This window comes from Eptesicus fuscus, chromosome 12 (genome assembly GCF_027574615.1).
Source record: "Eptesicus fuscus isolate TK198812 chromosome 12, DD_ASM_mEF_20220401, whole genome shotgun sequence".
Lineage (NCBI taxonomy): Eukaryota > Metazoa > Chordata > Mammalia > Chiroptera > Vespertilionidae > Eptesicus > Eptesicus fuscus.
Window position 1 is genome coordinate 12,594,356 of NC_072484.1, and position 23,535 is coordinate 12,617,890.

At 42.0% G+C, this 23,535-nt stretch overlaps 1 protein-coding gene across 4 annotated transcripts in view; it reads left to right on the forward strand.

Annotated features, from left to right (window-relative positions):
* NAPB (NSF attachment protein beta) overlaps positions 1-23,535 on the forward strand; it is a 37,233-nt gene that overhangs the window by 3,712 nt on the left and 9,986 nt on the right. The window contains exons 2-7 of one of the 4 annotated variants that reach the window (XM_008141144.3): positions 8,335-8,414; positions 12,036-12,152; positions 15,268-15,314; positions 15,455-15,532; positions 22,386-22,441; positions 22,615-22,699. In XM_008141144.3, the coding sequence (XP_008139366.1) occupies positions 8,335-8,414; positions 12,036-12,152; positions 15,268-15,314; positions 15,455-15,532; positions 22,386-22,441; positions 22,615-22,699 (463 nt within the window). Of the gene's footprint in view, positions 1-8,334; positions 8,415-10,380; positions 10,417-12,035; positions 12,153-15,267; positions 15,315-15,454; positions 15,533-22,385; positions 22,442-22,614; positions 22,700-23,535 lie in introns of those variants that run through there. The other 3 variants (XM_054723779.1, XM_054723778.1, XM_054723780.1) reach the window with 3 other exon arrangements.

The window sequence follows — 23,535 nt, forward strand, 5'->3', positions numbered from 1 at the left end:
GTCCCTGAGCCCGGCCTGCGCCCTCTCGCAGTCCAGGGTCTCTCTTACAGTCCAGAACCCCTCCTTATCCCCTGCCTGCTCGCTGCTCCTTACTGCTCGGCTCACTGCTCCTTAGCGCTGCCACAGAGGTGGGAGAGGCTCCTGCCACCGCCACTGAACTCAGACTTCTGGCTGAGTGGTGCTCCCCCTGTGAGAGCACACTGACCACCAGGGGGCAGCTCCTGGATTGAGTGTCTGCCACCTGGTGGTCAGTGCGCATCATAGCGACTGGTTGTTCCATCGTTTGGTCGATTTGCATATTAGGGTTTTATTATATAGGATAAGGGATGGAGGTCCCACTCATTGTCTAGATGGAGCCCTTGTCCAAGTGTCTAGACACATTGTGACTTTGGTCATTCCAATCCCCTCCTAAGGGCATTCCTGTTGCAGCCCCTTACCTTAGTCTTGACATAGCACTTGGCATAACTGTCATGGCCAACTCCATTTTAGATGGTCAAAGGTGTCCAAAAAGTCCGATATGCTCTTGTTCTATACAGTCACTCAGCACATGGTATGCAGTAGGCACTTAGTGAATATTGGTGGAGAGGATATGTGAATTCTAATACAAATGCTGATTTTTATTTTTATTTCTTACTCTTTTGTCTGGTTTTCAAGAGCAAAAGCAACAACATGAAAGGGAGTTCATGTCACTTCTATGTTTCACTTAAATATCTGTTTATTATAAATACTAGAAGCCCGTTGCACGAAGTTTCATGCAATAGACCTTCCTTCACCTGGCTGCCGGCACCAGTTATCCGCCAGCAGCAGTTTTCCTCTGGCCACCCGCCGATCGGAGCGCCTCCCGCCAGCGCGATCGGCCACCCCAAGAGGAACTCCGATCGGAGGTGCTCCGATCGGCGGGTGGCCAGAGGAAAACTGCTGCTGGCGGAAAACTGGTGCTGGCAGCCACGCAATCGGCCACCCCGAGTTCCGCCACCGGCGCCTTCCGCCGGCTCCATCAGTCCTCCCACAGTGCCGGCCGTTGGGGCCTCACGAGTCCCCACCCCCCGCTCATCCTGTCAGCCCAATTGGCCACCCCAAGTCCCGCCCCCAGCCTGCCACCGGCCCAATCGTGGGCGTAGCAGAGTGATGGTTATTTGCATACTTCCCTTTTATTAGGTAGGATAGTAGCTATATATGGTAGAAAATTGCAAGGAATACAGAAAGATTTCAATTGAAAAGTAAAATTTTCCCTGAATCTTCTCTCTCCTAAACATTACTCCCTAGAAGTGACTTTTTATTTTTATTCTTTTATTTTTTAAATATATTTCTTACTGATTTCAGAGAGGAAGGGAGAGGGAGGGAGAGAGAGAAACATCAATGATTAGAGAGAATCATTGATCGGCTGCTTCCTGCACGCCCCCTCTTGGGGATCAAGCCAGCAGCCTGAGCATGTGCCCTGATCAGGAATTGAACTATGACCTCCTGATTCATATTCCGATGCTCAACTACAAAGTCACACCAGTTGGGCTGATTTATTAATTTTAGACAGTATCTATCAGTTGTTCTAAAAATGATGAATTTAGCATAGCTTACATGGCCTTGCATTTTCTCCTTTACTTCTGATTTTACTAAATTAATTCTCAGTTTCTAAATACTACTTTTTATATGTAAATAACATGTAAAGCTATAATTCTACTTTAAAATTTTTAAAAAAATATTTCCCGCCCTAGTCGGCTTGGCTGAGTGGATAGAGCTTCGGCCTGCGGACCAAAGGGTCCCAGGTTGGGTTCAGGTCAAGGACACATACCTTGGTTGCAGGCTCCTCCCCGGCCCAGAACCTGGTCAGGCACGTGCAAGAAGCAACCAGTCGATGTGTTTGTCTCACATTGATATTTCTCTCTGTCTTTCCCTCTCTCTTCCACTTTCTCTAAAAATCAATGGAAAATAGGCTCTGGTAAGGATTAAAAAAATATATATATATATGAATATATTTCCCTATTTCTGTGGGTTATAGAGTGGCCATGAACGTATTGTCCAAACTAGGATTGATTGATTGATTGATTTTTAGAGAGAGAAAGGAAGTGAGACAGACAGATATAGATTTGTTGTTCCATTTACTTATGCATTCATTTGTTGCTTTTTGCATGTGCCCTGATCAAGTATTGAAACCACAACCTTGGCCAAACTGGGATATTTTTGAGGTATCAAGAAAATAGATATAAATCAAGGGTGTTCATACAACCAAGATATAGGATTATCCTAGTTATAGAAGACTTTATAATCTATTTTTATGCTTTTAATTTGTGATTATTTAATTAAATTATAAAATCAGTAAAGCTTTTATACCTTCAAAATTTTTTCAGTGACTGACAGAGTTCACAGTAAGGAAACTTAGTAAGAGAATTTCTGAATGTTAGCTATTTCTGTATTTAAATGGAGCTTATTGTAAGAATGGTATTTAATTAAAATCTAATATATCACTACTTTTCTTGGGTGAAGTATATATTTTTTCATGGTAACGAAGTACCTGTCAATTCCTGTCTTCTTTAAATATATTTTATTGATTTTTTACAGAGAGGAAAGGAGAGAGATAGAGAGTTAGAAACATCGATGAGAGAGAAACATCGATCAGCTGTCTCCTGCACACCCCCTACTGGGGTTGTGCCCGCAGCCAAGGTACATGCCCCTGACCGGAATCAAACCTGGGACCTTTCAGTCTGCAGGCTGACGCTCTATCCACTGAGCCAAACCGGTTTTGGAAAATTCCTGTCTTAATGGATGATTTCATTAGGTATTGAATGAAGTTACATTTTTAAGGCCTTTTCAATATCTGTGGAGGTAAACATGATTTTTCTCCTTTGTTATTAATACGTTACTTCATGGATTTCCTCATAATGAACTGTCCTTGTAGTCCTTGAATAAACCCTCTAGGTTATAATGTATTTCTCTTAAAGGGCTAATGGATTCTGTTTTTAAATATTTTATTTCTAATTTTTTTATTTCTAACTAGAGGCCCAGTGCACAAACCATGCATGAGTGGGGTCCCTCGGGGTGGCCTGCAGAGATCGGGCCCTGGCTCTCGCCCTCAGCCTCACAGCCCCAGCTCATGCCCCCAGCCTCGCAGTCCCGCAGCCCTGCCTGGCACCCTGCCTTGGCCTGGTGCCGTCCCCTTACCTGCTCCACCATCCCACAGCCCCGGACCCAGCTCCCTCAGTGCGTGGGTGGGGAAGATATTCCTCTTTCAGGGCTTTCCAGCTCCATTTTAAATGAGGTTTTCTTTATTTAGTTTCACAAGGCAAAAACAAGACTTCAGATTATTTGATGATCAATTGGTTTTTAAAACACAAATGACTTGCCCTAGCTGGTTTGGCTTAGTGCATAGAGCATTGGCCTGCAGACTGAAAGGTCCCGGGTTGGATTCCTGGTCAAGGGCACGTGCCTGGGGCTGCAGGCTCAATCCCCAGTAGGGGACATGCAAGAAGCAGCCAATCAATGATTCTCTCTTATCATTGTTGTTTCTATCTCTCTCCCTCTCCTTCCTCTCTGAAATCAATAAAAATTAAAAAAGTAAAAAACAAACACACAAATGACTTATCTGCATGTAGATATCATCTGAGCTCTCTGAAATAATGGGCCTGTAATTTTCCCGAGCCGATTCCCTGCCAATCCTCTAAATGGGAACGAACAGGATGGCAGAGTGAAGAGGCAGGGCCTCACAGGCTGCCTTCAAGGACTCAAGACACAGCTCCCCTACTCGCTGATGTCGGTGGAACATATGGCTGTGACCAAGCTTCCTCAGCGTAACGTGGGTGGGGGTTGGACACTTTTTTCTAACCTGAAGTTTAATGTTCTTTCCTTAGCATTAAGGGGCAGGAACGTTATTTCCTGTGTTTGCTGGCACACACTGATCTCCGTGAATGATTCCTGAATAAGCATGGTCAAAAAGAGGAGGGAGTCAGCCTTGCCCCAGGAATTGGAGGGAGGGGAAAGTCCGCTGGCTGCTTGGTGGTGGGGATGGTGCTGGTGGTTCTTGCTCAGGCTGGTCACTGTTTTCTTCGTGGTGGTAAAGTGTTTTCTTCTTCAAGGCTAAGATACCATAATACCAAAAAATAGCCAATTTGGCCCAATTTAGCTTTCTTAATGTCAATTCAGTATCATTTTATACATTATATCCACTTTATAATGTAGATTCCCTCACAGAAACTTGTTTCTGTTTTCTAGACTCTTCTACCTCACTATGTGGTCTCTGGATAATAATCAGTTGCATTATTGGATTGTGAACTCTGAATATTTGTCCTTAAAACTTATAAAAATTAACTTTTATATGTAAAAAAATAGGTATTTGAAATAACTTCAAAAGTCCTTTTATTTCGTTAAATTTTAAACTTAAGTTATCTTTATGATAAGTGACTTTCTCTAGTACTTTGAAAATAAAAATACTATGTGTGTTTTTTTCTTGTGGTTTTTTTTTTTAAATGTATATTTATTGATTTCAGAGAGGAAGGGAGAGGGAGAGAGAGAAGAAACATCAACGATGAGAGAGAATCATCCGTCAGCTGCCTCTTGCAAGTCCCCCAGTGGGGACTGAGCCCACAGCGCAGGCATGTGCCCTGACTGGGAATCCAACCGTGACCTCCTGGTCATAGGTCAACACCCTCAACCACTGAGCCACGCTGGCCCAGGCAAAATACTTAAGTTTTAAGAGAGGTGAGGGTCTTGAGTCTAGCAGGGTGCACTTAATGTTTTTATAATGATCACTAAACTTGAAATCAGGTGTTCAGTTTCACCACTGACCTTGGCTGAATGAAATTGGGTAAGCTGTGACCTCCAGATACAGTTTTCTCATTTTTAAAATGGATATAGTATCTTTTATGATTGTTGCAATAGTGAAATGACATAACGTGGAAATATCCAGCATAAAACCTGGCATAGTGTAGACGTTCTATCTCTGAAAATAATAGGATGAAGTATATTTTAATTAAACTAATTCTATTTGGAAACCTTTAATAAGAATGATTGTGTTATAATTATAGTTAAAGATTCCTGGTATACTTTAGAAAAACAAGACACAAGAAAATAGCAAGCATTTGTTAGATCCAAAGAGCTATGGTCAATATTGAAAACTCATGTTGGGAATTTTTCATTGTGGAAATTAGCTAATTGGTTTTTTAAAATACATATGTGTAGATTTGAAGTGGAGGAAAAGGAGCATGAGGTGTGAGTGAGAAAACGCTTTGCTTATTCTTCACTTTCACTTTTGGTATGGCTTGTTGCCATCCTGTCATTCGCTGCATGACATAGCCCCCAAATGTGTTTTGTTTTTTACATGTGTGTATAAGTATATTAAAAGCGTAGAAATCTAGTCATTTTTAGCATATTCATGGAGCTGTGTAACCATTGCAGCAATCAGTTTTAGAACATATTCATAATCCAAAAGGAAACTGCCATTTTTTTTCAGCACTCCCACTCTAGGCAGCCAGTAATCTGTTTTCTGTCGTTATGGATTTGCTGTTCTATACCTTTCATCTCTATATATAAAAGCCAATCTACCAGAACTGGTCGCTATGATGCGCGCTGCGGCTGGCCAACTGTCCTGATCTGGGGCCAAGCTGGCCGGCCAACCTCCCTTGGCCCCTCCCCCCAGCTGGACCCCACCCGTGCACAAATTTGTGCACCAGGCCTCTAGTATAAGTGGAATTGTACAATATGAGCTCTTTTGTGACTGGCTTCTTTCACTTAACATATAATGCTTTCAAGGTTCATCCACATTATATCATGTATCAGGACTTAATACCTTTATATTGTCTAATAATATGTATATATGTGTATACCACATTTTATTCATTTATCAGTTGATGGACATTTTGGTTGTTTCCACTTTTTTACTATTATGAATAACTAGAGGCTCAGTGCATGAAATTTGTGCATGGGGGGTGGAGGGTCTCTCAGCCCAGCCTGCACCCTTGTGCAATCCGGGACCCCTTGGGGGATGTCCAACTGCTGGTTTAGGCTCGATCCTGCAGGACTAAACCAGCAATTGGACATCCCTCTCGCAATCTGGGACCACTGGCTCCTAACCACTCGCCTTCCTGCCTAATTGCCCCTATCCACTCTGCCAGCCTGCCTGATCGCCCCTAACTGCTCACCTGCCTGCCTGATCACCCCTAACCACTCTGCCAGCCTGCTTGATTGCCCCTAACCACTTGCTTGCCTGCCTGATCACCCTTAACTGCTTGCCTGCCTTCCTGATCACCCCTAACCACTCTGCCTGCCTGCCTCATCACTCCTAACTGCCTCTGCCTGCCTGCCTGATCACCCCTAACCACTTATCTGCCTGCCTCATCGCCCCTAACCACTCTGACTGCCTCCCTGATCGCCCCTAACCACTCTGCCAGCCTGCCTGATCGCCCCTAACCACTCTGCCTGCCTGCCTGATTGCCCCTAACCTCTCTGCCTGCCTGCCTGATCGCTCCTAACCACCTCTGCCTCAGCCCCCACCACTGTGGCTTTGTACGGAAGGACGTCTGGAAGGATATCTGGAAGATGTCCTGTCTAATTAGCATATTGCCCTTTTATTAGTATAGATGATGTACAAACATCCCTGAAGGATTTTATGCCTTCAGTACATAAATCCAATTATAATAACTGTACTAATTGAGTACCTACTCTGGGTCAAGTCCTGCAGTGGCAATTATTATAGATTATTTCTTTTGATCCTCATAATAACCCAGAGGTATAGATAATATTATCCTCAGTTTACATATGCAAAAATAGAGGCTCTAAGAATTAAAGAACTAGCCTAGAGTCAGATGGTTAGTTACTGTTGTCTAAGATATAATTCATACCTGGGCCTACCAGCCAAACTGCAGTGAACTCTATGCCTCTAAGCTGGAGTTTGAAGCCTGTTTGGATTCCTGGCATGTGCAGATGCCCTCATTCATGTTCATATCATACTCACTTTTGTCAGCCCTGACCTTTCTTGTCTCTTAGTCTTTTTTAAAAATATATTTTTATTGATTTCAGAGAGGAAGGGAGAGGGAGAAAGAGCTAGAAATATCAATGATGAGAGAGAATCATTGATTGGCTGCCTCCTGCATGCCCCCTACTGAGGATCAAGCCCACAACCTCGGCAGGTGCCCTTGACTGGAATTGAGCCTGGGACCCTTCAGTCTGCAGACTGACACTCTATCCGCTAAGCCAAACTGGCTAGAGCTATTCGTGTTTATGTCCATACTTCACTTTCAGTTACTCATCATGTGTACTGCACAGTTACAGTCTGCTGTGTCATGGTTTTCCTCTGGTTATTCTGTGTTTATAATATAGATAATATAGATAGATAAGATAGAGAAACATCTTTAATTGAGGGGCCTGCGCTTAGTGAAAACAAGGTTGATTTTGGTTGATTTTGAAAATTGGTGGAAGTTATAGAGTATTATTTTGGTCTTTATGTGAGAAGAAATTTCTAAGCAGCTAAAATTGTTCCTCAGTGTAATCAGCTGCCTGGTGAAGAACTTTCTAGAACAGAATGTTCTGAAAGCAGCAGTGGAGTTCCCTCCTCTAAGGATGTTAGAAAACGCGTTTCCACACAGTGAGTGGCAGGACCCTAAGGCCCCTTCCACACTGGGAAGGGCTTGTTCCCTGCCACAACTGACGGATAATATTAGCCACAGAGCAGTGTGACTCTTTCTCATATGCTCTTGCTTCAGCTTTTGTTTTTATTTTTAAGTCTAAATAAACATAGTGCCAAAATACTGGAAATTAACTTGGTAAAGATGTCTTTATCCTTCCAATATTAATCTCCTCTGAAAAAGGTACTTCTGTTTTCTCAGATTGATATAAACTTTAGTTTGCACGCATGGAGAGGACTCTGGTTAAGGGTGAAGATCCGGGGTCAGCCAGATCATTATTTGAGTCTTAGTTCTGTGGCATCCATGCTATGTGACCTTGGGCTAGCTCAGTGGTCGGCAAACTGCGGCTCGAGAGCCACCTGCGGTTTGCCGCTCTGTTGACTAATGAGTTTGCCAACCGCTGACCTAGACTCTCAATTCCAATAATTACAGGCTGTTGTTGTTCCTTGTGATTAAGCCCCTATCCCAGTAGTCGGCAAACTCATTAGTCAACAGAGCGGCGCCGCAGTTTGCCAACCACTGGGCTAGCTACTTTACTTTTGTTTGCCTTAGTTTCCTCATCTGGAAAATAGGAATAAGAGTATCCCCTTTAAGCAGCTGTTAGGATTCTATACTGCTTGTCTGGCACATAGTATGTGCTCATTAAATAATTATTATTTGAGGATTAGGGATGTGGATGGTTATTATAGAAAAACTTAATCTCATTTTTTTAAATTTTTCTCAGAGGAAACACAAGAATAGAAGAGGCTTGTGAAATGTATACCAGAGCTGCAAATATGTTCAAGATGGCTAAAAATTGGAGTGGTATGTATACAGTTTTTGTTTGCTTGGTTTTGAGGCAGATACTTTTAAAATCATTTTGAAGGAGGAAATGACTGCTGTCCCCTTAGAGAATAAGACCGTTGGCCTCAAGCCAGGTGTCAGTGCTGAATCACTGGTGTGGCCACCATGAACTGGGATTAAAGGACCTTGATTTAGTGAATGAGGTTGAAATCATGACATAAAATTTAAACATAAGGACTGGGTCTGTTTTAGTTTCTATAAACCACTTCCTCCAGTATTAGTAAATTTTTTCTTTTCTTTTTTTTTACTTTAGATAGGGAGGAAGGGAGAGACAGAGAAACATCAATATGAAAGATACATAGATTGGTTGCCTCCCAATTGCGCCCTGACTGAGGATCAAACTGTAATTTTTGCTTCTTACTAATGTACTCAAATCTATTGCCATAAAGATTGAAAGTTGTAGTAAAACTCAATGAAAACAAATCAGATAAATAAAAATGCCTCCTTTTCTTTACCTAAACATTAGTAGAGAACTTCTATTTCTTGCTCTGAGAACAACTCTGTGATAATTGATTGTGGTTCCACTGAGAAATGTGACAGTGGGAGCGTTACTTATATATACCCCAACAGACTTATTGTCATGTTTTAAAGTCATGCTTTCTACCCAGTGAAATTACACATAACAAAATCAACCGAATTATTATTTTCATTGGTCTGAGAGGGGATGTTTCTTTCTAACACTGACTTGAGAAACAAAGTTATCCCTATCCCTAGAAAAAGGGGCTTGTCCTGGTAGGGTATTTCTTTAGTGAAATGAAGATGGCCTTCAACCAGAACAAGGACATGGTCTCTGCACCCTGGCCTACAGTGAGGTCTTTGCCCTCTACAAGTTCATTTCCCCATTTCCTATTCCTTCTAACCTCAGCTTTATTAAGATACTAGAGGCCTGATGCACGAATTCGTGCAAGGGGCTCAGCCCTCGCAGCCATGGCAGCTTGCCTCGACCCTCACAGCCCTGGCTTTGTCCAGAAGGTTGTCCAGCTGTCTGGTCTAATTAGCATATTACACTTTTATTATTATAGATTATTATAAATAATTGACACAGAACTTTGTGTAAGTTTAAGGTTGATTTACCCATTTGCTTTTAAAAATCATTTCAATGAAGAAAATGCTGTTGAACTAGATGAATCTGAAAGGTCTTTTTCTGGTTTTAAAAATTTTTTGTAGGTTAAGTTTTAGATAAAAAAGGCCATGTTATGTGTTTTCAAAATACACTTAATGCCTGAATTATAAAGTACTGCAAAAAAAAATGGAGGAGAAAAGAATATTATCTCAGCATTCACATCTTTTGTTTTGTTCAGAGTCTGTAATAGTAGGGGAAGAGTGATCTTATCTAAAAAGACCACTTGTTTTATCTGGTGGTCAGATGTTCTAACCTAAGGAAATTCCATTTCAGAGAGGCTATTAACATTAAGATACCTAAAGAGGCTTTGTATTTATCCTCCCCCATCATCTCTTGCCTACTGTGATATCTCAGCTTCTGCATTTTTTTCTAGTCTGTTTTTATGAACCACCAAAGTAATTCCATTCAAACGTGTCAGCTTGTCATTTCAAATAAGAGCTAAAGTCCTTAACAGTGGCCTTCTAGGACTTACCTGATCTCTGATCCCTGACTCTTCCTGTCTCGTACCTCATCTCCTACCCACTCCCCTCATTCATCCAGCTCCCTCCTCCATCCGGCTCCCTCCTCAAAGCCCTTTCTGGCACTCTTTCCTCAAAATAGAGTGTAGCTGATTCTCCTTATCGCCTTCAAATATTGTCTTCTCAGTGAGGTCTTCCCTGGTCAACCCTTTTAAAGACTGCAATCCACTATCTAGCAAAATTAATTGAAAAATGTTTACTAATTTATATTGTGTATGTGTTTTTATTATGTGCTGTCTCCTCACTAGAATGTAAACCATAGAAGTCCAGGGTGTTTCATCTCTGCTATACCTGCAGGACCTGGACTGGTGCCTGCAACATGGTAGATGCTCAGGATACTCACGTAGTAAATAGCTAAATATTAGATTCTGTGAAATTATTTCTCTGTAGCAGTGGTGGTTATAACACCACAGCATCTCTAGTTTTAAAAGTTATAAAGATTAAGCTAATTTGATTGATACTGAGCTTTTGAGAGATCATCCTGGCAAGTGTTAGACCAGTTTTATAGGTGAAGAAATTTAGCTTGAGAAGTTGTATGACTTTAGTTTAATATCCGCTCCTTTAAATACACTTTTACGTTTGGGGAAATTGAGCTGGCATTTGTTAGCAGTGATTAGAATGAGTGCTCAGTGAAAAAGTAAGCCAGCAATTAGTTTTGGAAGCGCTAAATGATAAAAGCCAGCAATTAGTTTGGAGCATGAAATGATAAAATCAAAACACTTAATATTATCTGGGGAAATGGAGCCAGCCCTAGAGTGCCTGGAGTTGTGGTATTATACTCAGTGAGGAAAGATGGACTACCATTGGCTCTGGGACAGTCAGCATAGACAAACTGCAAAAAATGAAGTTACTGGTACAAGAGGAAAGATGTAGGTTATAAAGGAAGTGATGACATTTAAACATACCAAACCACTGGTATTGGTTGTAGGGTAGATTTGCATGTAATAATGATAATGACCAACACATGTAACTGGAGCCAGTCTGAGCACTTTACTTGGGAGATCCACGTTATTACTACACTCTTCTGAGGCAGAGCCCATCAAAGCTTCCATTTAGCTGATACGTTCCTGAACTGTCACTTAGAAGTTAGCTGCTGCCCAAGTACTTCAGGGGCCTACCCACTGCCTTGCAGTGGCATTGGCCCCTCCTCTGGGAACCCCTCATGATTCATCAAGGAAGCATTAAAGCCTGGTGGGCAGGGGTTCTCTCTTCCATGCTGGTGGTTAAATATTTTCAAAACTTCCTGGGCACGCTTTCAATCTTGCCCAGAAATACCAGCAGTGGGTACTTAGGCATCTGATACTATTTTATGTATCGTTTTGAATTGTGTTTTTGTTTTTGTTTTTAATACCAAAAGGTTTTGTGATGTTCTTAATTGTGCTTTTCCTGGTGGAATAAATCCTTTCCTCTCCATTCCTGTTAGTACTAACTTTCCTATTCCAGAACTTAAGAAAAAACTTTGGATTCCACAATTGAAGGCCTAATTATCACTCTTTGAGAAAACTTCCTTTGTCCACGAAGCCTTCATTAGCAATTTCTTCAACAATTACAACTAAGTCCAGGGGACACTGTAAGATAGAAAGATGACCTCAGTGTTTTACCTTTCTTTAAACATTAGTAGCTTCAGTCTGCCAGTCAGTATTCAGTATGCGCTGTAGGATAAAATTGAGTGGCCTGGTACTAAGCTGTTGCAATAGAATGGAAGCTGATAGCCTAGGGCCCACTTGGGAGGTCTTCTGTGGCTGAGAGAAGCTTCTATCACTATTTGACTTGATTCTGGCTATTTTTATATATACCTAAGAGGCATTGATTGCATTTCCATGTGCTTCTGACTGGAATACTTCTTTCAGTGGCATGGAACTTTCTAGCACTTAGGACATGGGCTGTTCTGTAGGGATACTTGTTCCTCTCTGTTTAATTGTACTAATTTATCTTCCTCAGCTGCAGGAAATGCATTTTGTCAGGCAGCCAAACTCCATATGCAGCTTCAGAGCAAACATGATTCTGCAACCAGCTTTGTGGATGCTGGGAATGCTTACAAAAAGGCAGACCCTCACGGTAAGACACACCTCTGTCTAGGACAGCGATTTTCAACCTGTGTGCCGTGGCATATTGGTGAGCCACAATAATTTTTATTAAACCATGTAATACCTGACTATTTAGTTACGGGCACTGAGCTCTTTTCCCTTAGATTGTCAAATTTAAAAAATGACAATAGCCAACGCAGCAATAGCTATCTGGTGTGAATGAATCAATATTATACCTTTTTTTTTTTTTTGTCACATCAGCAAAAAATATACTATATTTTTTGGTGTGCCACAGAATTTTACTAATTAGTTCGTGTGTACTATGAGATGAAAATGGTTGAAAATCGCTGCTCTAGGATGGTAGTGCTGAAGTTGGTGACCTTTTTCACAGGTTATACTGCTGGACCTTTAGAGCGCTGATAAAAATAAACTTTTGTACTTTGGAATAATAGAGATCTTGGTAACTTTTAAGAATTGTTTAATCATTTGCAGCTTTAATGAAGAGAAGATACGTTAAATTTAACCTGGCGGTTTAGTTGCTTAACAGCATTTTCTTAAACTTCATTTATGTTGCATTTTGGAGAACTTTTTGGAAATTAGCTTTAATTTTATATAAGACTTATTATGTCCTAATTTTATGAATATGTATATTGCTTATTAGAGGAAACACCCATGTTCCCTCACTCTTAAATACTTAGCACATTTTAAGATCCAGTTAATGGGAAATTAGAATATCCTATGTTGGGTTTTTTTGTTTGTTTTTTGAGAGAGAGAGAGAGAGAGAGAGAGAGAGAGAGAGAGAGACATCAATTTGCTGTTCCACTTATTTATATATTCATTGGTTGATTCTTATATGTGCCCTGACCAGGGGATCGAACCTGCAACCTTAGCATATCGGGACAACACTAACCAACAGAGCTACCCTGTCAGGGCAGTATCTGCTGGTTAAAATCAACTTATTTACACAGTATTCATCTGACTTTTTATTTTATTTATTTATTTATTTATTTATTTTTTAATCTGACTTTTTAAAGTGTTTTTCAAAGTATTTGTTTTAAGGAAAGAACGAAGTTGGATATTTAAAGTGGTAAAATTTTGCAAATGTTATATTTCTTTTAGTTAGAGGAGTGCACATTTAACAATTAAAAGCATTAATTCCTTCCCTCTCACACATGCACTGTAGCTTTGGGGCTTTTTTCTTTTAGCAGTCCATTTTAACATAGAAATTCCAACTTTTATGATTATACTAGAGGCCTGGTGCATGAAAATTCATGCACTGGAGTGGGGGGTCCCTCAGCCCAGCCTGCCCCCTCTCACAGTCCAGGAGCCCTCAGGGGCGGGAGGCAACCTGGCGATCAGGGGAAGGCGACACCCCATCACACCTCTGCTGCTGCCACTGCCAGCAATGCAAGCCTCGGCCGGCCCTGGTTACCTGAGCCTTGGGTGGCCCTTGGCGGCTGCCATCCGAGGCTTGCCTGTGCCTCGGGCTGGCCCTGGGTGGCTGGGCAGCCGACATCAGAGGCTTGCCTGCACCTTGGCTGGGCCTAGGTGGCTGGGGGGCTGAGGGGACTCGGGGACTCCGGAGGCAGGTGCACGGCAAGGCCCCAGTGGGGCTGAGGGGACTGGGTGCCACCATCTTTGAGGGCATGGCAGTCAATTAGCATATTCCTTCCTTATTGGCTGTGATTGCCACCATCTTTGAGGGTGGAGCAGTCAATTAGCATATTCCCTCCTTGTTGGCTGTGGATGCCACCATCTTTGCGACGGCGGGAGAGTCAATTAACATATTCCCTCTTTGTTAGATAGGATCATACAGAAATAAGATATTTTTAAGGGCTTTTGTGTAGAGATTGACCATGGTTTATTTCCAAAAGTAAAAAACTGAACACAGCCCTAGCCAGTGGACTAAAGGGTCCCGGGTTTGATTTTGGTCAAGGGCACATGCCCAGGGTTGTGGGCTCGATACCTAGTAGGGGGCATGCTAGAGGCAGCTAATCAGTGATTCTCTCTCATCTTGATGTTTCCATCTCTCTTTCCCTCTCTCTTCCTCGCTGAAATCAATAAAAATATATATATTAAAAAAAGAAAAAAGAAATGGTAAAGTTATAATGCAACAGTATTGTAGTATCTGATGCAGTTACTACAATCCTTGATTTCAGAGAATCTTTAGTGACCTGGTCAGTGTTTACATGGTAACTGAAGAACCACATGAGAATTGAGATCTCAAATTCATAATAAAGTCTGTGCACATAGAAATGCATCTAGAAAGTACTGGAAACATAAGTGGGTTTGAGTGGGATTATAGGTAGCTTATTTTTCTCTTTATATTTTTCTGTAGTTTTAAAGGAGTGACAATGAACTCACATTTCTTACATAGCTTAGGAGGAAATTGCTTTTAACTTTTGTTCATCTACTTTCTGATTTTTTTAGTTAGGTCTTTTTGCTCTGCCACCTCTTTTTCTAGAAGCAATAAATGTGGAGCGGTCAGACATGTGACAGAATTATAAATGCCACCATTTTGTGATGGTGTGTTGGTTCTGAACACAGCCTAACTTTTGGAAAAATAATATACTTTATTAACACTGTCACTTACTAGATTTTTTTATTCCTTTTGTGTGTATGTTAGTACACCAAACGTTAATATCTCTAACATTGTATAAAATGTTGACTTAAGAATTGTCTGAACAGGGACTTCAAAGTGCTTTTGATTTTGGCTGCACGAAGAGTAGTCTATTGAAGTCATCTTTCTTATAGAGAACTTTCTTCCAAAATTAATATGTATACACAATGTCACTGAAAAATACATTTACATTTGTGTTTTAGCAGGTGTAAATGATCGGTGTTGATGACAGTCCCATTTGTTTGCTTTGTAATGCAATCTCTCCCCTGGATGGAGTCCTCACTTGTAGATTAAGAGTAACCGAGCCAATACCACTCTAGCTCCAGTTGTACTGCAGCTGCTGCAGACAGAGCATGCTGAGGGGGCCTGGACTTGTGTGTGATTCATGTTTGTTTCTCATTAACTAATATGCCCACCCAAACGGGACCTCCTTAATGTTCTAGTAGCAGCTAGGAGAATAGGCTCACTTGAACCCTCTTTGACTGAATGGATTTTTCATTGTTTTTCTTAAATGCCTACGCTTCAGAGGCTATCAACTGCTTAAATGCAGCCATCGACATTTACACAGACATGGTAAGACATTACCTTGCTTGAGTAACTGTGGGGTGGACTCCTTGAAATGGCTTAGAGTTGTATTTTTTTTTATCTTGTTCCTAAACTGATGGCATTAAAATAGGTAAAACAGGACTGTAACTCTTTTTTGTTTTCCCCAGGGAAGGTTTACAATCGCAGCCAAACACCACATCACTATTGCTGAAATTTATGAGACTGAACTTGTAGACATCGAGAAGGTAAGCAATGGGTCAGATTCTCATAACCTTGGTGTGAAGCAGGTAGTTGACTCTTGCCTCTTCCAGCAGAGTTGAATGGAGTAGAGTGACCAGTCATGGCATGGCTACACATGGAAGTTTTAGGGGCTTGGTGGCTAAGGAGTAGAGAAACTGTTTTCCTGGAGTAAGTATCTGAGATGAGAGCTAGTTAAGATTTACTTGCTGTGTCTGCTTATGTGATTCATGTTAGAATCTTCATCTCTTTTGCTGAGGCTTCTGTAGCCCTGGGAAGGAAGCTTAAGTACTGTGGGCGTTTACTCATCTTTATCTTTAGTCCCTGAAACCTGGGGAAGAAGGTAGGTGAACACCAACTTGGCCACATGTCTGCTTCCCTCAAGCCTGGCTTTTTAAGTGGTGGTTTATACAGGCATACCTTGGAGATATTATGGGTTTGGTTTCAAACCACCACTATGAAGTGAAAAGCACAATAAAGTGAGTCACACATGTGAGTTTGCAAGTGCATATGAAAGTTATGTGTACACTATACAGCACATTCTAGTATAGCATCGTTTTTTCAGAGTTGTTCCATTATAATGATGAGATATTGTAGGAACTTACTAGTAACTCTTGTGTATATTAATCACCCTATGGTAAAATTGGTTATGTTATGTCATTTCATTTTAGGTGGTAGAACCTATCGACAACATTAAGTGAGGATTTACTGTAGCCTGTTCAGTGTGCAGTAGCATTATGTCTTTTAAAACAGTGTACATACATTTATTAACAAAAAGGTTTTATTGCTAAAAACCTCTTATTATCTGAGCATTTGGCGAGTCCTAATCTATTTGCTGGTTGGATGATTTTTTGATGTTGATGAAAATGCAGTATCAGCAAATGCAATAAAACAAGGTATGCCTCTAGTAGTAGAAGAAAAGAGGAAGAAGGAAACACTTATTGAGCAAATACGGTTTTCCAAACGTTGTCCTTGGTAGCATGCCATGAATTTTACCACATTTCAGCTTTATGGCTATGGAAAAATTAGGACTCAAAATGGTTACACTGCCTATGCTCACTCAGGCTGGAACGAGTGGAGCTTACGCAAAGCTGGCCCAGCACTCTCCTATCTCCTGCTGTCTTCTGTTAGGGGATCTCCTGCAGGGCTGGAGTGTACCGTGGTGAGAGGAAAACACATTGGCCACACTTCAGAGGCTGCCTCAACTCAGCCTGGAGACAAATGTTTATGTAAAACTGTCCTCCTGAGTGCTGTGGATGGAACAGGTGTGAATCAGAAAGAGAAAGGTAGTGGAGAGCATCACTCTCAGACTAATGAACACTAAGCAGCTGAAAGACTCCAGTTGCCTCCTATCTCAGTGGCCGTGGCACTCCCCGTGCCTGCCGTGGCATTGGACAGTTGTCACTCTTCCTCTCCTTTGTTTTACTTCTTTCTTGGCTTCTGGACCACGTCTCCCACCTGGTTCTCTGGCCACCTCACTGAGCGCTCTCTTCCTGACTCCTTAGCTGGTTCCTTTTCTTCTTCTCACCCTATAGTGTGACCCCAGAGTTGGGTCGTTGTCTTCTCTCCATCTTGCTCCCTCGGTATGTCTATCTGTACTCACTCAGCATCACAACTTTAAGTATCGTCTGTATCCCAGGACTTGCAAATCTGTCTGCAGCCTAGACCTCTATCCGAGCTTTAGATTCCTATGTCCCCATGTCTGCCAACCTCTCGACTGTAAACTCAAGGCAAACGTGTGTAAGACTGAGTTCTGACCTGGCCTTCCTTTCACCTGATGTTCCCCCTCCAGACCACAGGCATACTTGCCTTTTCTCTTTCTCCACATCCAACCTGTGAGCAATTTCTGTGGGCACTGTCCTCAGAACTCCCAAGTCTCAGCACTTCTCACTGTCCTTTTCGAGGTGGCCTCCGTCTTGAGGAGATGAGCACTCGTGTATCATCTTGCCAGCTGAAGCCACTGCATCAGCTCCTGTCCACAGTGGTCAGAAGAGCCCTCTGGAGGCAGAAGCCTGAAGTGCTCTGTGCCATCTCTGCTGCCAGGGCCTGGGCTCGGGCAACCACTTCACCACAGGGGTTTCCTTAACATTGAGGGTGGGTAAAATGACGTATGGTGCACTCCTGTTTTCTTTCTTTATAAAAAAAATTTGATGATTTGCCACGCAGCTTCTGAAACCTCCATTACTCACTACTCACAGTGTTCCTGCCATTCTGCAAGCTGGCCAGTAGGTGACGTCTTTTTTCATTGTTGTGTTCTTTACAAAAGCCATTGAAGAGGATTACTCAGCACACAGGGTAGCTCATTGTGTTCTCTGATGTCTGGCCTCCTATGTTTAGAAACGTTGCCTTCGCGTCTCTGGTGGATCCATCAGATTGTGGTTGGTGTGCGAAGTTTATGTTTGAAAAAATCAGTTACACCAAGTACACAACTGCTTTATATCTGATTTCTAACAAATGAATTTCTTTCCTTTTAATATGTCGTCTGATTCATTCACAGATTTTAGCTAGTGAACAGTGAAGTTTCATAAACTCACATTACTTCTTTGACTTCACGAAGTAAAACATGGAACCAAATAATGAATAGGTCCTTTTTAAATGGTCCAGAGGAATTATGACTCATTTCTGTCTTAAGTCCCTAGAGGACATGATTTAGTACTGTTTGTTACTGTTATGTGTAGTGTGTCAGGTTCCCGTTAGGTCCTCTCTGGGGGTATGTGTTCTAAAAGAATTGATCCCATATTTAAAGCTGTTTTACCTACAAAGTGGACCCTTACGCTTGCACCCTGGAAATTGCATTTGCCTTAATGACGATGGTGCAGTCCTAGAAAGCCTTGTGTTTCATTTCAGGACCCATGTATTCTGCGGCACTGTGCCACTTACCCAACTCTCCCAAGGAGTCTTGTGATCCCTGTGGCATGCTACTTAACTCAGGATAATCAGCTGGGTGGTTTCTGGGTTTACTGTTAAGTGTGCTATTGTTATTGGTTGCTGTGTTCTACTTCTTATATTATTGTCTTTGGGACTATAACTTACAGTGGGCTGATTTCTAGTGTGAAAGGTTCTGCGTATGCTTTATAAGTTTCACTACCTGTTAAAACTCCAAACTAGGTGGAACGTCAAAGATAACCTGTGGCCGGCCTGTTTACTCGGAAACTTCTCTAAGCCAGTGGATAAGCTTTCCTTTCAACTTCAGTCTCTGTCAAAACTTGGGAAAACCATAATTTTTTATTATTGGCTTAATTAGCATTATTAAAAACTAAATTTAAATTTTTTCTTTTATTATAATAAACCTAGCTGAAGTTCACAGTTATAACATTTTGATGAACCAGTATCGTTATTTAATAAGTATTAGGCTAAACCAAATTGTTGACATTGGGCCTCTTTTGTCTTTTTAACCTCCAAAACAGTTCAACCCAACTCTGTTCATTGAGTGTTGGGGTGCTGTAAGAACTGGGAAGAAACTAGCTACATTTCCTCCTTAGGAAGCGGTTATATAACTGATACTCTTTACAAAAAGATTTGGTCACGTTTCTTATGTTATCCTGTTTATTACAGTGCAAACTAGTGCTGAATACTTGAGAGAATGAGGACAATTCAAATAAAATTATTTCTGATTAATCATAAATTCATTGAAAAACTTTCCTGGGCATTCCAAACTAATCAAGATATTGGTTTAATAGTGGACCTTCATTTGAAATGCAGTTTGCATTCATTCCCTTAGTATCTGTTTACTGAGCACCTACCGTATGATAGGCATTGCGCTAGGCTTAGGGACATAATGGTGAGCAAAACCATCATGAAAGCTGCCTTCACAGAGCTTATATTTTAGTGGGAAAAGATGGACATTCGTCATATAATCCCACGTGTGTGCATGTGTGTATGTAACAGCTCTGACATGTGCTCCAAAGGAATATATTCTAACAGACCTTTTCTGGATGTGTCTATATATGTACTTGTAAAGAGAGGACTATATTGTACCTATCCTTCTATGGCTTTAAGATTTCATAAAGAACTTCCCATAGTGAATGTTCTATCCATTACTTTTAATCATAGCAAGGTAGCTCATTATACTTACCCACTTAAATTGTTCCCAGTTTTTCTCCTATCCTATATAATAAAAGCCTAATATGCAAATCAACTGTACAGTGGAACGACTGGTGACTGGTCGCTATGATGCACACTGACCACCGAGGAGCAGACGCTCAATGCAGGAGCTGCCCCCAGCCCACAGGCCCTAGGCCAGCCAAGGCGGGTGCTAGCAGGGGCCCCCTGGTCGCTCTGCAGAGGGAAGCAACCTGCAGCCGCGAGGGGCAGGGCCGGCCAGCGAATGGGCCAGTGCCACCCCTTGATCACCCCGTTGGTCAACTCCTGCAGAGGGAGGCGACCAGCGGCAGGGGCAGGGGCAGGGGCAGGGCCAGCGAGCAGGCGGCGCCAGGCTGGCCAAGGCGGGTGCCAGCAGGGACCCCCCCGATCGCCCTGCCAGTCGCCCTACAGATTGGCTCTGATCGCCAGCCAGGCCTAAAGTCCGCATGCATGAATTTCATGCATCGGGACTCTAGTTTAAATAATGCTGAGAAAATTTGGTGGAGGGGAGCATATTAGTTTGGGTAGGCTAAGTGGCTGAAATAAATAGACCCAAAAACATAATCATTCACACACAGAAGTGTCTATTTTTCACATAACTGTGCAAACTCATAGGTAGAGAGTAAGCATACAGCTTTGGGGGTGGAGGGAGGGTGGTGGAAGGGATTGAGCAAAAAAGGAAAAAAAAAAAAAAAAAAGAACTCATGGACACAGACAACAGTATGGTGATTACCGGGGGGCGGGGAGTGGAGGTGGAAGAGGGTATAGGAGGGTATGGTAATGGAAAAAAAGAAAAAACTGTTCAGTTTTGTCAAAAACTGCAGTCCAGACAAGGCTAATGTTGGCTCTGCCCCCTTCAGCCTGTGGCTCTGCATTCTTGGTTATAACCATTACCACCTGCAGGAAAGGGGACCATACGCTTTATGGGCCAGGTCTGTTTGCTCCCAGACAGTTCCCTGTGCCCATAACCACACCAAAGTGTTTCCTAACAGTTCCCTAGCCTGTTATATTTTATTTGTGTGTGTTTTTAGTTCCCTAGCCTGTTATATTTTATTTGTGTGTGTTTTTTCTGTCCCTGAGCCTCTCGTAACTCAGTCGAGCTGCCTCGAAGCCATTGAACTGTAGAGCAGCACCTGTAATCTGATTTTCTCACAGGTTTCTTCCAGGTTTACTGGAAAAACCTTGAAATTTAAGGCAGGGATCTACAAATCCACCAGCTGTTTATGTATGTCTGGAAGCTGAGAATGGTTTTCTGACTCTTTAATCATTGAGGGGAAAAGCATTCATAACACAAAAATTAAATGAAACTGAAATTGTATTGTCCATGAATAAAGTGTATTTGCATATAGCCACAGTCCTTCATTTATGCATCATCTGTGGTTGCTTTTGTGCTACCTGAGGAGAGATACAAAGTGAAAACAGATTGTATAGTTCATAAAGCCTGTTATTATCTGGCCTGTCACAGGAAAGTGTTTCTGACCCATAATTTAAAACATTGTTCATACTTACCTCTTGCCCTTATTGTATTGACCTTTCCAGTTTTATCCTATTTCTGGACTTTGTTTCCTTTCATGAACCAGCTAATTCCTTCAGTTCTTTTTCCTTATAGAACCTGGCTAAAAATAGCACATACTATCATCTGGCCCTTTCCATATACCTTATTTCCATAGTTTCCAGCTCCAATAGGCATGTGTGGTGTGTGTGTGTGTGTGTGTGTGTGTGTGTGTGTGTGTGTGTGTTTCAAATACAAGCAAAGTTTATTTAGTCACAGAGGTAGAACAAGCGAGCCCTGGAAGAAGTGAGCCAGCTGGACTGCGTGGGCTTAGGAAACAAGTTACAGAGGCAAAAATAAGGGCCCCTGGAGCTTAGGAATAAGAAAGGCAAAGAAAATGTGCCAGGAAGAAGGAGAGGCGGGAAGGCAGAAGTCTGCTCTAGAGGAGAGAGGGAGTAGGGAAAGGCACAGGTGTTCTCAAGAGGAAGAGCGAGCTTGCAGTGTTTTGCCTTCTGAGTTGTCATGTGCTTGACTTCACTGAATCTATGCCCCACAGGACCAGAGCTTCTAGCTTTCCAGCCTGCACTCTTTCTTTTCCACTTGACTGTTAATTCAGCACCACACATTTTAGAGTGAAAACATGACCTTTAATCTAGATGATACTTAGGTTATTAGTGAGGATAATGTGTGCTGCTTTAGCAAACCTTAAATCTAAATTTAATAGGCTTCACATATCTCAGAAATAACAATCCAGCATAGCTGTTCTGGGTTTGGCAGTGGTGGGGCATGGGGTTTGAGGTCCATTCTGCCTTTTGTATTTAGTTTGGAACCGGGCTGACAAAAGTTCTTTAGCTTGTGGCTTCCATTGTCACGCTAGACTTGGCTATTGCCATGCTGGCTCATGAGAAGGGAAAAGGCCTGGAGAAGGATGCAGAGTCAGATGTATGGACCAAGCCTGGGAGTAGTTTACAGCATGTTTGTTTATATTCCATTGGAAGGAATAGGTCTCATGGCTGCTGTAACTGCAGTGCAGGCTGGGGAAGTGGTGTAGCTGGGTATTTGCCATGGGGGAGGGGGATCAGAGATTTTGATGGGCAGCGAGCAGTCTGCTGCCAGGCTTCCAGAGGTGCATGCATTTTTGTGTTCCCCGAATAAAGTAGGCCAAGTTGTGAAAGGTTTACTGTTGGGATAGGTTTATTTATAAGAAAAAATACCCATGCAAGTGTAGTTTTTTTAATGCAACTCTTTAAACAAGTAGTTTGAATACGATATGTGTGTGTTTTCAGGCTATTGCACATTATGAACAATCGGCTGATTATTACAAAGGAGAAGAATCCAACAGGCAAGTATTACTTTTCTTAACATAGTTAAATGGATTTTTGTTAAGTGTGATAAAAGATAAATCTTTGCTGTACTCTGTTAGCGAAGTGTATTGTACTGTACCAAATGAAAGTGTACTGGGTGTCTTTTTATTTCTCTGTTTGATGCTTACTTTGCTCTGGTTCTTGATTTCAGTTCAGCTAACAAGTGTCTGCTAAAGGTGGCAGCATATGCTGCCCAGCTTGAGCAATACCAGAAAGCCATCGAGATCTATGAGCAGGTGAGGTTACTGCTGTCTGTTCAACTTCCAGCAGAATTTACTCTGAATCTTTTTTTTTTTTTACTTTTAAATTTAATTTTCCTTTTTATTAAGATCTAATTCACACATTATATAATTCATCCTTTTAAGGAGTACCATGTCTGTGTGTTTAATATATTCACAAAGGATATGTAACCATCACCATTTCCTAATTCAAAAACATTTTTATCATCCCCAAAAGAAGCCCCATTCTCTCCTCCAGTCCCTGGAAATACTATCTATTGTCTGATTAAGTGGATTTGCTGATTGTAGGCCTTTAATATGTATGGAATCATTCAGTATGTGGCCTTTTGTGACGGGCTTCTTTCACTTAGTAAAATTTATTTTCAAGGTTCACTTATGCTATAACATGTATTAATACTTCATTCCTTTTCAAAGCTGAGTAATATTCCAGTTTATCCATTTATCAACTGATGGACATTTGGGTTATTTTCATTTAGGGGCTATCCTATTTAATAAAAGAGTAATATGCAAATTGACCATCACTCTAATACACAAGATGGCTGCCCCCATGTGGTCAAAGATGGCCACCCCCATGTGGACACAAGATGGCCACTACAAGATGGCCGGCAGGGGAGGGCAGTTGGGGGCGACCAGGCCAGCAGGGGAGCGCAGTTAGGGGTGACCAGGCTGGCAAGGGAGGGCAGTTAGGGGTTACCAGGCCAGCAGGGGAGGGCAGTTGGGGGCGACCAGGCCGGGAGGGGAGGACAGTTAGGAATGACCAGGCTGGCAGGGGAGGGCAGTTAGGGGCAATCAGGCTGGCAGGGGAGGGCAGTTAGGGGTTGATCAGGCTGGCA